The sequence below is a fragment of the Trifolium pratense genome, linkage group LG2 (genome assembly GCF_020283565.1).
Source record: "Trifolium pratense cultivar HEN17-A07 linkage group LG2, ARS_RC_1.1, whole genome shotgun sequence".
NCBI classification, from domain to species: domain Eukaryota; kingdom Viridiplantae; phylum Streptophyta; class Magnoliopsida; order Fabales; family Fabaceae; genus Trifolium; species Trifolium pratense.
Window position 1 is genome coordinate 8,500,860 of NC_060060.1, and position 15,980 is coordinate 8,516,839.

At 32.4% G+C, this 15,980-nt stretch overlaps 2 protein-coding genes and 1 long non-coding RNA gene across 6 annotated transcripts; all 3 read left to right on the forward strand.

The window, feature by feature from the left end:
* The first annotated feature begins 1,967 nt into the window (after positions 1 to 1,967).
* On the forward strand, positions 1,968 to 5,290 carry LOC123905753. The gene is made up of 3 exons (XM_045955475.1): positions 1,968 to 3,226; positions 3,649 to 4,029; positions 4,452 to 5,290. The coding sequence occupies exons 1-3, from the start codon at positions 2,005 to 2,007 to the stop codon at positions 5,102 to 5,104; spliced, it is 2,256 nt and encodes a 751-aa protein (XP_045811431.1). The 5' UTR covers positions 1,968 to 2,004; the 3' UTR covers positions 5,105 to 5,290.
* Positions 5,291 to 5,948: 658 nt separating this feature from the next.
* Positions 5,949 to 11,023, forward strand: LOC123905754 (non-structural maintenance of chromosomes element 1 homolog). 4 transcript variants are annotated; one of them, XM_045955479.1, is made up of 9 exons: positions 5,949 to 6,233; positions 7,063 to 7,158; positions 7,348 to 7,543; positions 7,856 to 8,052; positions 8,282 to 8,362; positions 9,407 to 9,667; positions 10,168 to 10,245; positions 10,328 to 10,774; positions 10,830 to 11,023. In XM_045955479.1, the coding sequence occupies exons 3-8, from the start codon at positions 7,426 to 7,428 to the stop codon at positions 10,679 to 10,681; spliced, it is 1,089 nt and encodes a 362-aa protein (XP_045811435.1). In that variant the 5' UTR covers positions 5,949 to 6,233; positions 7,063 to 7,158; positions 7,348 to 7,425; the 3' UTR covers positions 10,682 to 10,774; positions 10,830 to 11,023. The 4 variants fall into 4 exon arrangements, with proteins under 4 accessions (XP_045811435.1, XP_045811433.1, XP_045811432.1 ...); XM_045955477.1 differs by having other exon boundaries at positions 10,328 to 10,766; positions 10,823 to 11,023; XM_045955476.1 differs by having other exon boundaries at positions 10,328 to 10,766; positions 10,827 to 11,023.
* Positions 11,024 to 11,943: 920 nt separating this feature from the next.
* LOC123905755 lies at positions 11,944 to 13,771 on the forward strand. The gene is made up of 3 exons (XR_006808490.1): positions 11,944 to 12,221; positions 12,326 to 12,371; positions 13,362 to 13,771. It is a non-coding gene; the product is annotated as an uncharacterized LOC123905755 (long non-coding RNA).
* The last annotated feature ends 2,209 nt before the right edge of the window (positions 13,772 to 15,980 follow it).

Genomic DNA, 15,980 nt, shown 5'->3' on the forward strand with positions numbered 1-15,980 from the left:
TTTTTATATCAAGAGAATATAACATGTGCTTCTAATACCAACTTATTTCCTATAAAAAATGAGATGATGCTGATGACTCAAAAATCAGTGAGGTGGTCGTGAAAATAGGAAAATATGTTGTGACCTTTTCTACTGTTCTTCCTATTATCTAGTAACTTAAGTGAGTTTCTGCAACATAGTCTATTTTCATTATTTTTATTTTCAAAATACACACTAGTATATAATACATACTAGTATGCTCTTGTACCCGATTTGGGACTCAAACATTTTATTTTCAATTCACACATAATGTGTTCTTTGTTCCAACAATGATCATGTGACGGTCAGGCAGTATTCTTCTCCAGTTATCCATCCCAAAATAGTAGATCTCGTTTCCGTATGCGGTTTTTTCCTCTCTCATTTGATTAATCTAACAATTGAGAATAGTGCATGATGGGATCTGAATAAGGTGTGGAAGTGGGTAGGGGAAAATCTAAAACAAAAATAACAGTTCTGCTCTATTTTTTTGCAATGTTGAAGAGAAATTATTTCCATGAACCCCACAACTTTATAATATCTGTCTCACATATTTCTTTCGTTACAAACAAGCTACATTATCTCTCTCTCCCCTAACTCTGTGATCTAAATTTCTACCAAAATAAGCACAATTTGAAACTACCACATATATAAGCATAAATTAGAGGGTGGAAAATGGAAATAGACAAGGTTGATCAATATGGGTTTATACCTTATCTTGCGTCAGGTTCATATCGGATAAAAAACTCTTTTTATTATTTTGGATTCTGATGGGCCGATCACTTTTGATTTGAGATCGGTAGTTGGTGTCTAGCGGCATCTTTATGGGTCGGGTTGGTGTCTTCTCGGTGGTCCGGAAGTTGAGGAGTGTCCTTCTAATAATGAGATTAGAAAAATGGATCTTTATTAGGTGGTGTATGTTGTGGTATTTTCATTGATGTTCCGCGACGCCTTTGTTTTTGTAGCTCCTCTTACCGGTCTCTGTTCGTCTTGTGTAAAGACCTAGTTATTATTAATAATATTTATGAGCAAGAATTTGAGACTCGTATTCTGCAAGTTTCAACTGAGTTCTACGGGGCTGAATCCCAGAAATTTATTGAGTGTTGTGATTGTGGGGATTATCTCAAGACAGCTGAGAGGCTCCTCAATGAGGAAATGGATAGATTGAACCGTTATTTGGATCCTAAGACCGAAAGAGGAAGATTGCTAATAATGTGGTGGAGAAGGAGATGATCGAAAATACATGCTTAGATGTGGAAAGACTATTTTTATGTCATTTACCAATTAAATAAAGGAATTTTTTTTTTAATTTTTTATGAAGAGTCTATTTTTATTTTTGATCTTAGCCTCTAAATAGTTAGGACCACCCATGAATACTACTATAATTTTTTTTTTAATTCTCCTCATTTAGTCAATATTGTTGTGTAACATTAAGTAATTAAGGCTTTTTCTAACATGAAATAGCAAGAGAAGTCTTTCATGATACACAACATTTCTCAACCTTAGGATTTGCAGGCGTAATAAATCTTTTTATGGGGCATCTGTATTCAATTTATTTTTCTTTTCTCTTTCTCAGAACCTTTCGTCCAAACCCACCAGAAATCACTGTGATGGTTTAGCAACTTCACATCTTCTTGCATCACTCATCTTTCTTTTTCATTTCTCATTAATTTCTTTTCTAAACATAAGACTCACTACATTGTAATGAACCCACTAATTTGGATAGGCCCAAATAAGAGTTAGTCAACTTCAGCCCAAGAAATGAGACTATGTGAAGGAATGAGTTACTATTAATACTGTAATAGGGTTATTTTGTGAGTTATGTGAATTGTGAAGTTTGTTATTCTCTCCCTCTAAACTCTCTATGTTCACATCTTGTATCCTTCCACTCACTAGAGTTGGATTTAATTTCCAGAAAATTCAATACAATTTCCCTCGTCTTTATCCTTTCAATTTTACACTTGTTACATTGGTGCTTTCATTGTCACCATGGCAGAGCATAGATTGATGAGTGATGCTCAATTTAAAGAAAGGGTAGAACGCCGCAATAAGCGATTAGATCGAATTGATTTCTTATTGGAAGCGTTACTCCAAAAGCAAAATGGTTCGAAGAGCTCTTTCCGTGGTGCGATGAACTCGTCTCAGGAGACCCTACGACAACCATTCCGTTCTAATCACATATTCCATGTTGCTGAATCATCAAGAAAATTTAAACAGAGCATGGCAGAATTGTCACGAGAAAATCCAATTGCAAAACCGTCGACGCCATATTTGGACAGCTTGGTTGCAAATTTGCCTATAATTGCTGCCAATATCGACAAATCATCTACTGCTAATGCGCAGAGGAATAAAGAAATCCCACGAGCAGATGAGTTTATGGTTCAAAGTGAACCAAAATCCATGGTGAATACAATCGGTGATTGCATCGGGAAAATCGTAGAATCGCCGTTGAACAAAGCTCTTCCAGTTACGACAATCTTTTCCTCTTCCCAGGACTTGATTTCCACGCATTTCTTCCCTAATGAAGACTCTGCAATATCTGACTCAGAGCATACCGATGCCATCAACAAGGATGTTATGAGAAATCAAGGTTTGTCTCTACACTCTGAAATTCCTCATGCGTTGCATTTTATGAGTATAGGGAATAAACAAGCTAGTAGTCTGGAACCTAAGTTTCAATTGCACTGTGATAAAATTTTGGTGGAGCACACAGTGGTGCCATTGACTGCCTCAATTCAAACATGCCTATCTTATGTTCGACAAAATGTCCCAACACATTCACCGCCACCAAAACCACCAGATTGTGCATTATTGAACCCTCTACTATCACTTGAATTGCCTAAAGGTGTACCAGTTGAGAACCACTTAATGTCACCACCACCGCTGAAACCACCGGATCACAATTTTCAATTGAAGCAAGGAGAATTTCAAGTGACGCGGATACCCGCAGTGCCCCCGCTGCCTCCTGAACCTCCAGATTTGTGTTTTGGTGGAGTTTCCATTTTGAGGCCTTATTGCACATCACCTTATCATGCTTATCATATTCTTAGGCGTGAGAATATTTTCGAGCAATTTCATGCATATAATTACTCGAACATAATTTTACAGTTGAATTCAGCTTTTACACAAACTTTGGTAGAATTATTTCCTACATTCCTAGCTCCACGGATAGTTACACCTTGGACCCATCTAATTGAATCTGCAACTTTAGTTTTTACAACATCTACAAAGCACCGAACTGTTGGCAGCAAATGGAACAGTTTACTTGAGTTTAGTCATTACATGCATTGTTATATTCACAAATTTGATAGCAATCTTTCATCAGAACCATCACCGACTGCAATTGTTGTTCCCAATAATAGTGCAAACCTTGCTATCTTGATTGAAAAATGGCTGCACAAAATGAAGTGGTGTACCTCATTATGTGGCAACACAATCCAATTAATTGAGAATCTTCAAGCTACTTTAAATGCAGATGTGTTGTTACATAATTGTGGGGTCTGTGACATGTCTAAGATGATTTTAGATTGTTCTAATTATCTAATTGTGGGGTATATCAAAACTGGTGTATTAGAGAGAAAAGTATTGCTATCTTTTGAGCTTGGACCCATCTAATTGAATCTGCAACTTTAGTTTTTACAACATCTACAAAGCACCGAACTGTTGGCAGCAAATGGAACAGTTTACTTGAGTTTAGTCATTACATGCATTGTTATATTCACAAATTTGATAGCAATCTTTCATCAGAACCATCACCGACTGCAATTGTTGTTCCCAATAATAGTGCAAACCTTGCTATCTTGATTGAAAAATGGCTGCACAAAATGAAGTGGTGTACCTCATTATGTGGCAACACAATCCAATTAATTGAGAATCTTCAAGCTACTTTAAATGCAGATGTGTTGTTACATAATTGTGGGGTCTGTGACATGTCTAAGATGATTTTAGATTGTTCTAATTATCTAATTGTGGGGTATATCAAAACTGGTGTATTAGAGAGAAAAGTATTGCTATCTTTTGAGCTTGGACCCATCTAATTGAATCTGCAACTTTAGTTTTTACAACATCTACAAAGCACCGAACTGTTGGCAGCAAATGGAACAGTTTACTTGAGTTTAGTCATTACATGCATTGTTATATTCACAAATTTGATAGCAATCTTTCATCAGAACCATCACCGACTGCAATTGTTGTTCCCAATAATAGTGCAAACCTTGCTATCTTGATTGAAAAATGGCTGCACAAAATGAAGTGGTGTACCTCATTATGTGGCAACACAATCCAATTAATTGAGAATCTTCAAGCTACTTTAAATGCAGATGTGTTGTTACATAATTGTGGGGTCTGTGACATGTCTAAGATGATTTTAGATTGTTCTAATTATCTAATTGTGGGGTATATCAAAACTGGTGTATTAGAGAGAAAAGTATTGCTATCTTTTGAGCTTGTTCCTAAATGTTGGATGGTTGTGATGATACAAGTAGATTATGGAGATTTTGATTTTATGAGATTGAATGGTGGTTGTGCCTACTGTGTTTTGAAGTTGAAGAAAAGAGACATCACCTCCTATTCAAGTTCAAATGTGCTTAGTCAATTTAATTTGATTCACTATTACTTATGGACTACTCATCTTTCTATTTGGTTGTCTAAATTCAATATTCAAGGGAACATTGGTGATAGTTATGGTCTTTGTGTGCTGGTGGAACATGTTTTATTTTATCACTTGTGTGCAAACTTTGAAGGCCTCAATGGTGAAAACAAGTGTGAAAATGAAGGTTGTATTTTAGATATTGTTGTAACACATGTGGAGTATTTTTTTATGAGCCACAAGAAGTTCCACAAGCTGTTTGGATTTTGGTTATGGCTGCTAGGTGATAATCTTATTTTTCTTACTACGCTGTCTAAGAAATGGGAACCGGGTGGTGATGGTTATTACTTCCATGCCGAGGATTCTTTGCAATTCAAGCAATGGGATCCGGGTAAAATTTGTGTTGTGATCAATTTTTACAACCTTGAGGACAAGGTTGGTTTTAAAGGGGAAGGTATTGTAATGAACCCACCAATTTGGATAGGCCCAAATAAGAGTTAGTCAACTTCAGCCCAAGAAATGAGACTATGTGAAGGAATGAGTTACTATTAATACTGTAATAGGGTTATTTTGTGAGTTATGTGAATTGTGAAGTTTGTTATTCTCTCCCTCTAAACTCTCTATGTTCACATCTTGTATCCTTCCACTCACTAGAGTTGGATTTAATTTCCAGAAAATTCAATACAATTTCCCTCGCCTTTATCCTTTCAATTTTACACTTGTTACATACATCTAATCTAATTAATTTACACAATTTTTTCCTTCCAATGATATGATTATTCTTCTAATTTTCAGTGATACCATAACAAACAAATTAATTTTAACTTTAACATAACAGATAGAAAGGAGGAAAAACGATGGTAGAGGATGTGATAATGGAGGTGGTCGTGTATCAAATTTCAGTACGGTGGAGACGTTTTCCGACGTAGTGGTCGCCGACAAAAATGCTCCAATCACAAAATAAATTTAGGGGTTTTGTTGCCGATATCAAGGGGAAGAAAATGGTCAGTCCGATTTTTACATATGCAGCCATGGCGACCGGAAAATATGAGAGAAGGTGGCGGTTGGTGTTTCTAAAATGTCTCTAATATGAAATTAATTTGTGGGATTTTGTAGAACAGGAAGAGAAAAATTAAGTATTATAGACTTCGCCCGTAAAATAAGTTTACACCGATATTATATATAAATTAAATTATTTCATTTTTGTGTAAGAACTCAAAATATGGGAAAATACAAACTGAATTTGTATTTTAAAATGCAAACCTACAGTATGTAAAATTTATTTGAATTTTGAATTATATTTTATTTGAATTTTGAAACTTCTCCCATACACAAACCACTGGTAAGTAAGTACATAATGCCTAATGGGTTATCTATCAGGGTGTGCAAAGTGCAAACCATGATTAGCCCACAATTAATTAATCTTTTAGTTCCCGCCAGAGCCATTCCCAATTTTTTGACGAGAAAGATCAATATATAGATTTTCCCTCTCTTTTCCTCAGTTATTTTCGGCAACGATTCAGCTTCTCTAATCCCTAATTCCTCCTTTTCCGCCACCACTCTCACGCACCGACACGACACCGTTTTCTTCTTCCCCTTTCCTCCCTCGTTTATCGTGCCACCTACTCAGGTAAATCCCTACTTCAACATCTCTATGCTCAACTTTTCATTTTTCACAACTCCATACTGTTATTTCTGAACCAGCGATACCGTATTTTTTTTACTTCGGTTTAAGAAAAATAGTTTCGGATTCACGAATTTCTGGTTTCTCAAAATTTGTAGGTTTTTTTTTTTTTTTTGACTAACTCAAAATTTGTAGATATTTGCTTATTATGATAACTATGGAAGAAATTTTAAATACTTGCATATCTAAGATGATGTTTACTTTTTGTGGTTATTTTCATTAATTTTGGGGTGAAAATTGTAAATGTTGATTTTGGTGCATTAATAGACTTGTCAAATCTGCATTAAAGAAGAGTGGAAACTATGAGAGAAAGGGTCATAAACTAGTACTTTGTTGTGAATGTGTAATAATGTTTCTTTTCTTTTTGTATACAAGTGTATGTTATTCGACACTATGAAGACCTAGATTGAGGAACAGTGGTGTTGTGTGTATAATGATGAGTTGGGATGTTAGTTTGTTCTTAGAGAATGAAGAAGTTGAATCATGCTTGGGTAACATTGTTTATTGGACCTATAACGAAAAGAGGGTATAACTTGAGCACTAATTCAAAATAGATTGTTCTCAGATGATAGTTAACTATATGTTCATAGGTGTGTCTATCCTAATCATCTATAACTTGGATGCTTATCTAAATAGATTCCTAAACTTGGATGTGCAAATACCAACTTGATTGAAGTTAGACATAAATTGTTTTTGTAGCCGCTGAGATTTTTGGGCAGGTTTACAGGAACTTTTGGGGTTATTTTTCAGTCACTAAATATTGGAATTTTTGCAGGGCTCTCTTTTGCTGTGTTCCTTGGTTGCTTGGTGCAGCTTACAAAGAAGCAAGGAATAGAGTACTAGTTTTCATCTATCTTTAATGCTGAAAGAGGTGAGTGTTTAATTTCTTTTTTTTTCTCATAACAATGTGTGAAGGGTAGACTATACTTCTGTTTCTGACCATACACTTTGTCTGATACATATCCTTCCAAACATGGAAAGCTTGCTATTCCAACATTCAAATGCTTAAAAACTTAAGAGTGTCATTATTGTAATAATTTTTTATTCCTGAAAATTGCAGATTTAGGGCAAATTTTGAACCCTAATTTTTCCAAAATTGACTCTACATTAGGGTTTCTGAATTGTTATTGAAAGAAGTATGTCGGGTGGGTTAAGCTTGACACACCATGTCATAATTCAAGCTCTCTTGTCACGGGGACCACTCAAGGAGAAGGACTTACACTCCATGTTTGAGGATCTCACTAAGAAAAATCCAGGTTTTTCTATTTCATTTCCCTGAAAATGTTCACAAACTGTATTTTATTGTTGAACAGCTGCTTTGTTTGTTCAGTTTTTCTCCGCATCCCAGTTTTTCCATGATTGATATTTTTGCATAAGCATGGGTTACATAATGTTGTAAAGTTCTGATCATTTAGTCTTATGTTATAGCATCCTGATCACTAAGGATGGAATGTGACATCAAGACCTTTATGTTTTTCATTTTTCTAATTTTTTAGTTCAGAGCTATTTGTTTCATATGTCATTGTTAGATGCTTGTTTTTTGATTGCATTGGTATGTCCTGGTATAGGCACTGATCGTCGGCTATTCGATGCGTTTATTCTGGCCATCAACAAGGCCCTTACTTGTGCTAACTTTGAGTTGCGCGGCTGCATCAATCAATATGATGGCCAAGTTTATTATGGAGTAATTAATACTGTTTCTGATGAACAATCCAAGCTGGGGACGAAGTATACAGTTCCACAAATTGCTTTCTATAAGGCCATTGTGAGTGTAGTTGAACTTTCCTGTTTTTCTGCTTGTCTGTTCGCTCTACAAATTGCTTGTATAGCCCATTGTGAATGAAGTTCTTTTGGTTGTGTGTACATCTAGTTGTGTTCTATCATTGGACACTGTCATTTGTTTGAAATGTCTTAATATTATGTGCACGTCAATATTGAGACATCTTGAGACAAAACATTTATTAATATTACGTTCTTTTAATGGCAAACAACAGATTGAAGCAATAGTTCAAGGTGGCACTGCAGAAGGTTTTATCTCCAGCATTGATGCTCTCAATCTTAATTTGGATAGCCAGGTTATAAGTTTTCACTTGCATACATTTTTCTGCTCATCAAAAATTGAATTTTAATTTAACATACTAGTGTATGATACTGTGAAAGTATGATCAAACATATCAAAGTAAAGCACTTGTAATTTATAAATTAGATTATTAGTGAGATTGTTTTGGTGGGTGAACAGGACCAAACATCCCAAATTAGTGGGAATCTACTTGTATATAAGATGCAATCACTTGTAAATTATGTACTTGTGTCTTATTATATGATCCCTAATTTTTATCTATTAAACATTTCCAGTTCTCGTCTCACTAAACTTGGATTCTTAATACTCATTAGTTCTGGTAGTTTCTAATCAGTTAGTCAATTCTGTTGTATCAATGTCTGTTATAGCTACTCTAAGATCTGTCTAAGACAGTCAGCCTTCATCTGCTTTTGATTGACTGCATAGAAAACTCTACAACTCATCTGATTAAAACTTAAAAGTAATCCCTTGTATTACAGCTTAGCCTCTCAGCTTCTCTCTCCCTCCCCTCATTTTCTCTCATTTTCCATCACCTTTTTATTCACTTTCTCATTCCACACTTAAATGTAATAATTGTTTCTGTATTTTCTGTTGACGAATATTAAAAACTTTACCCATAGTCTTATTTCTATATAGTATTTATTTTGTTATGTGCATATTGCCTTCTGTCAATCCATATTACACATATTGGCGAACAAGATAATCTGATTGCTGAGATTTTTTTTACAGCTTTTGTTGAGATGGGAATGTTTTAAGACATTTGTTGAAACATATATAATAGTATAATACTTGTCTAGTAGTAGTATAGAATTTTTTTGGTTATTATATGCTGCCAAACTAAAACCAGATGTACAATACATATTGAATAACTAGATAATCTGATCTGCTCTCAGAAAGCTTTTACACCATTTACTGAGCAGAATGTTTGCGGACATTTGTTGAAACATAGATGATGCTGGTCTCCATTAAAAATAGTATCTTCAATGTTTTGTATTGTGATTGTTGACGATAGTGTTCAAATTTTATGATCTATATTCAGGCTACACTTGTCTCCAGCTCACAGTCTCAAGGAAGCCAGCAACAATCTCAAGAAAGCCAACAGCATGTGCCATATGCATTTAAGAATTTTACTTTGTCTCAAAAGGACAAAACTCTAAGAGAACTTGCGAAGGACTTGTGGTTGAATATGACTGCAGATGGTAATGTTAGACTTGGTGTAAAATCATTCCTTGATCTCCGCAGTTGGTTTCGAAGCAATGATGTTCCATCCTGTCAAGTTTGCAATGAAGCTGGAATAAAGGTTGTTCCTGTTGCATTTTGACAGTCTTACTCTATTAAGTTTCTTTTTCCTTTCCACATCATTGGCTGTGGTTATTTTGAATCAACGTAGAACCTTCCATTTACTCCTTCTGTTGGGTTTTAAATATTCTGTACCACCAAAAGTGTAGGGAAAATGTTGAAAGACACTAGTGGTGTGGTTATTTACTTATCGATCATATTTTAAAACATCATAACAGGTGGAAGGGTTTATTTTTTCTTAAATTAATATATTGACCATGAATTTTTTTTCTTTCACATGTATAGTTTTCTCCTAATTTTATGGGGTAATATAATTCCTATTTAATAGTTGTCTGCCTTAGGGAGTCATTGAGAACCCTATGACAAACAATCACCAATATTTGCTGCCGTTGCAAGGAACGGATATAGAAAAAATGTAATTTGTAGATAATACCAGTTGCACTTATATGCTACATTGTTGCTATTTCTGGATCTAATAATTCATTGGTCAATGCATAACAGGCAGAGTTGTGCAAAAATGAAAATTGTACTGTACGAATTCATCACTACTGCCTGAAGCAACTTTTCTCGCAGATAAAGGTATGAAGCATAGTTCCATTTTTACCATCTTAGAAATGTGGTGTTCCTGTCTGTCTTACTGATGCTACTCATTGTTGTTTAGGCTGCTAAAGTTTGCCCAAGTTGTGGCACTTCATGGCCATTTACAGTACCCAAAGCAGAATATGTACAGACTGAAGATGACAATGGACCTAGGCAAAGCCAACGAGCTACTGGTTCTAAAGGAAAGAAGCGAAGAGCCAATAGAATTGTTGAGGATGACGGAGTTGGATGCAGCAATCAGGATGAGCTGAATGAACGTAGAGGAAGCCAGCATGACAATGGACGGGCACAAACAACAAGGACAAGATCATGTAGAACTCATGAAGCAGATACAGTAGGCCCTGGTGCATCTCAATCATCATCAGCTTTCTCTGATTTGCCAAGAGTAACCCGGAAATCTTCTCGCCAGGTCTAAATTGATCATGGGGCCCTGCTGTACCAGGGAATGCTAGGTGAAGCACTATATTTTGCTGCTGGCTATGTTTTGTGGAGCTTCATTGATATATATATATATATATATATATATATATATATATATATATATATATATATATATATATATATATATATTTGTGTTTTTGTAGGTGATGTAGTTAGCTATTTTGAGTAGCTATTTCAAATTCAGCAATATCTTGTTATGGTAGACTGACCTGTGGCTTGAAACACTAAACTTCTAGCTAGTAATCTAAATATCAGCTTGTAAATTTGTGTTGATGATGTTAAGGTAGAGGCATTGATGTTATGATCAACTTTGGTATATGGTTTATTAGTGTTATGCATCTTCCATCGTTAAATTATTTTTTATTATAAAGCGGCCTACCCTCTATTTATTATGCTTTGTATTAAAAAATACTAGGGGTAAACCCGTGTGTTGCACGGGATCGATTAAATATATAATTAAAATATTTTTATAAATAAAAAATAATAATTATTATAAATATAATAATATCATATAGTTAGATGATAGATATTAAAATAGCTTATTTAACTTCTCTTAAATGTATTATTGGTCAAAAAAGAATAAGAAAATATGAGAAGTTTTCTAATTTAAAATTTTATGCATTATTATTGCATATAATTGTATGAAGCCTTTTTAGAGGCGGCACATCAACAAAATCGAGACATAAGAGCAATTTAGAGTTTGCTTATAGAGATGTCGTAAAATAAATTATAATCTTTAACTTCTAAAGTTTTGCATAGGTCATATACATTCAAATTATTTCTAATATAGTTGAGACATACATTTTTTTTTTTTACAAAACATACCAAATCCATGGTTTAAATAGAAGGAAAACTTCAGATCAAATTGACGTGCTCCACAATCATCACACTGCAATGATCATATTTATTCCATAAAACAATCTTTAAACTTCAGTCATTAAAAAAGTGAAAAATGGATATTGAAAATAAAATAACATTCATATATATAATTAAAAAGATAAAGATAGATAGTTGCTGACTTACTTGTTGAGAACATATATACATTTAATTTGCTAAAATCTACTTCTATCCAACAAAGAAATATCCATCTAAATTACCTACATATCCCTTACCTTCCATATTAAATACATGTGGCACTTGCATTAAATGCACAACCACTTTCTTTTTGGAGGCAAAATTTCAATTTCAAATTAAATAGTTTTTCTATATATCAATTAATAACATATACTACTTTTCAACCAATCTCTCATTTCTCTCTTCTTTCTCTCACTTTTTTCTATCTAAAGTTTATTATCTTCTGTATTTTCTAATCTCAATTTTATATTCATGTCATTTTGCAGGAAAGTTATGTTTTTTTGTTAAGAACAACAACAGAGCAACATAGTTATTTTCTTCTTGATCAAACTAATTTTTTCTTTGTTGATTTACTATTTGAATGTTTTATTATCTTCATATAATCTTCAATCACTTTCAATGTTTGCTTCAGATGCATCATCTTCATCTAATCGCAAGCGGTATCCTTTATATTCATTCTTTCAATTTTTCTTTATTGCTCTCATATATCTTTCTAATCTTCGACTCCATTACTTAACAAACCAGTTTTTTTTCTTATTTGCAGAAAAGTTTAAAGCTCACCATAACAAGTGGATCTGGATAAATAAGTGGTAATATTATTTTTTTTATGCCTTTACTCATTTGCCTCCATTTATTTTCATTGATACTCCAGAAGCATATATAAAAAAAACTTCTTAAACCCAAAATAAAAATTAATAAAGCCAAATCAATTGTATAGTGTGAGAAACAGAGTTTTTTTTCAAAGTTGTAGAAGATTACAATCAAACACAACAAATAAATTTAAAAATATATTCAAGTCCAAACAACAGAAATAGTAGTTTTTTTTAGATCTACTGTATTAATTTTTTTTTATTACGAAAAAAAGAAAAAAGAAAATTAGATGGATGAGCTTAAAAAAAAACGGTGACAATGAAGAAAAGAAAATTTCGTCAAAAAAAAAAAGAAAAAACTAATGAAGAAAAGAAAAATCAAAATAAAGGGAAGTATTGATAACATAATCATTTACATTAATTCAAACCATCTTATTATTTCTAAAAAAAATAAAAATATTTTGGTTATAGCTGTGACAAAACTAATAAAAGAAATATAATTTTTTTTTATTTTTTGTTTTAGTTCATCAATTGTAGTAGATCTAAAAAATAATAATGAATTAGAAAACAATATCAAATCTAAAATAAATGAATTATTTTTTCAACCTAATCTTTTAGATCTTATTATAAAAAAGGTACAATCAAACATAATTACCGTTTAACACATATGAAAATAAAAACAGAAGAGGATTCTGTGATTTTCGATGTGATGGTTTCCGGTGCGGTGCTCTCCAGAACTGTGGTATCCGGCGAATGTATTTTGATCTTAATTTTTTTGTGGGTTTTGTAGATCAGATGGAGGAGAGTGATTTTATTGCGATGATTTTTCAAAAAGCTCTTTTAACTGAAAATATTTTTGATCGATACAAAGAAAGAGGATGAAAAATAAATTTGCACTAAAAATACAAAAAAAATAAATAAATTACAGTTTGTGAAACATGAAGGGTTGAAATCGAAAGATTAAATTTTTATATTTGTTGTTGCATGTAGATGGAAGTGGAGAAGAAGTTGAGCACTTTGGTGCAAAGATCTTGAAATAAAAAGGTCCAAAAAGAGCTTACATGATCACTGTTACAGATCTGACCATAAATTCCATGGATGAGCTTGAAGATGACGAAAAGTGATATATTTTTCGGCGGAACACATGTAAGGAGGAAAAAAAAGATGAGAGGAAGATATTGATAGTATTAGTGTGGCCATTTGAGACACCAAAGATACGGCTAGAGTTTGGGTTGTGGATACAAAGTTAACAAAAATTATAGAAAGTGAAAATTGAGAAGTTAGAGAAAGAGAATTAATTGAAAAGGAAAGAGACAATGAAATCATACGGATTTCAATGTGATAACTCATGGACTTCAAACCAAAATTGAATTAAGTTAATTTTAATTTTTTAATAAATATATATGGGTGGTGGTGGTGTGGGTTACGGATTCCATACCTAAAGAGTAGAAAATCTTAAACAAAATTTATAATTTACTTTGGTTATAAAAAAATTAAATTTATCTTTTGTTGCTTTCTCAAATGAAGTGTTTATTACTATCTCCGGTCTTAAAAATAAGAGAAAGTTTAGTTTTTAGATTCACTGAAAATTTAGGGTCCGTTTGTGCGCATGATAGGATAAAGATAGATTTGATAAAAAGTTGGATAATGATATGATAGGATAGTGATAGGATAAACACATATTTTATCATGTGTTTGGTGCATACATGATAAGAAAAAGGATAGCATTATTTTTTTCTATCTTGTGTTTAGTGTACACTTGATATTGACATGATAAGATACATGTTATATTTAAATGACAATTATTCTTGCAAAGCAAATACACTTTTTTTTTTTATAAACATAATTTTAATTATCAAAAAACAATTATAATTTTAACATTAAATAAAATAAAGTTCATTCATCTATAAAAATAATTGTTGCAATATTTTATATAGCTTCAAATTTTGTTGTCTGTGTGAGTCAAGAAGTAAATTACATATATTGAGATAGCAATTAAAAAAAATTGAACGATGATGAATGCAATTGATTTTTCCACCCAACATATTAACAAGCAATTGATACAATAGGCAAATCGATGAGTTAAATTGATCATGAATAAGAAGCAACCGACAACAATTGAATAATAATATTAATAATAGGCAAATCGGATGAATCAAGTAGAAAACTCAGAAGCAATAGAATTTTGTGAGATAAACAAATCGATGGATTATTAAAAAGAATGGGAAGTGTTGAGATGTACGAGAAGAAGAGAACAGGAAGCAACAAGAGGTAACTGAGCGTGGTACTACAAAATCCTATCATGTTGCTAATCCACCAAAAAATAAGGATTAGAATAACAAAGAGTCAACAGGATAGGATTAGTGATAGGTTTAATTTATCCTTTCTTATTGGTGCACCAAACAAAGGATTTAAATAAGATATGATAACTTTATCATATTCTGTTTCCTTATCTTGCGCACCAAACGAGCCCTTACTGTATTCCCTCCGGTTTTATATATAAGAAACATTTCATTTTTTAAATTCATTGTAGAATGAATGTATTTAGACTATATTATTGTTTAGATACATGAATTCTGCAATGAATCTAAAAAGTCAACTTTTTCTTATATATAGGACCGGAGAAAGTATCTGGTCAATAATCAAGTGTCTAATCCGCGCGCCTTTATTTGAATTAATCAATTCGCCAAACAACAAGAAGTGATTCCAAGCTTCTACATCTGTTGGTAAACTCTTTTCTAGCCCCAAACCAGATTAAACTGGTGGTGAAAACAAAAAAAAACTCTTTTCTAGCCCTCAATTTTTTTCAAAAAAAAACTATTATAGATAAATAAACATTTATGAGTGCATCTATTATAGTAATTTTTTTTATTGAAAATAGTATAGTAGAAGATTTTCGATAATTACTTTTACGAAGAAAAATATGTCGTCAATATATATGACAATAACATGGACTTTCATATTTTTTTAACAATATACGAGATATGTCAGACATGTCATGAAGTTTAAGCTTGACTAAGGATATCGTGAACATGTCTTATAGATGAATATTTAAAAATAACTATTATAGACAAAAACCATTATGAGTGCACTTATTATACATAGTCATTTTTTTAATTAAAAATAGTATAGTAAAAGATTTTTGTTAATTACTTTTATGAGGAAAATATGTCGTCAATATATATATAATTAATAATATGGACTTTCATATTTTATCAACAATATACGAGATATGTCAGACAAGTCTTGAAATTGGCACGGGATATCCTGAACATGTCTTAAAGATGAATATTTAAAAATAACTATTATAGGCAAAAATCATTATGAGTGCACCTATTAAAGTAAACTTTTAATTGAAAATAATATAGGTGAATATTTTCATTACTTTTATGAAGAATTTATGTCTTCTATAAATATGACTAATAATACGAACTTTCATATTTTACTAACCAATATACGAGATAAGTTAGACATGCATATCTTAAAGTTTATTATTGTCGCGAGATGGGATATCCTGAACATGTCTTAAAAATGAATATTTAAAATAACTATTTTATAGATAAAAATCATTATGAGTGCACCTATTATAGTAAAGTTTCAATTAAAAAT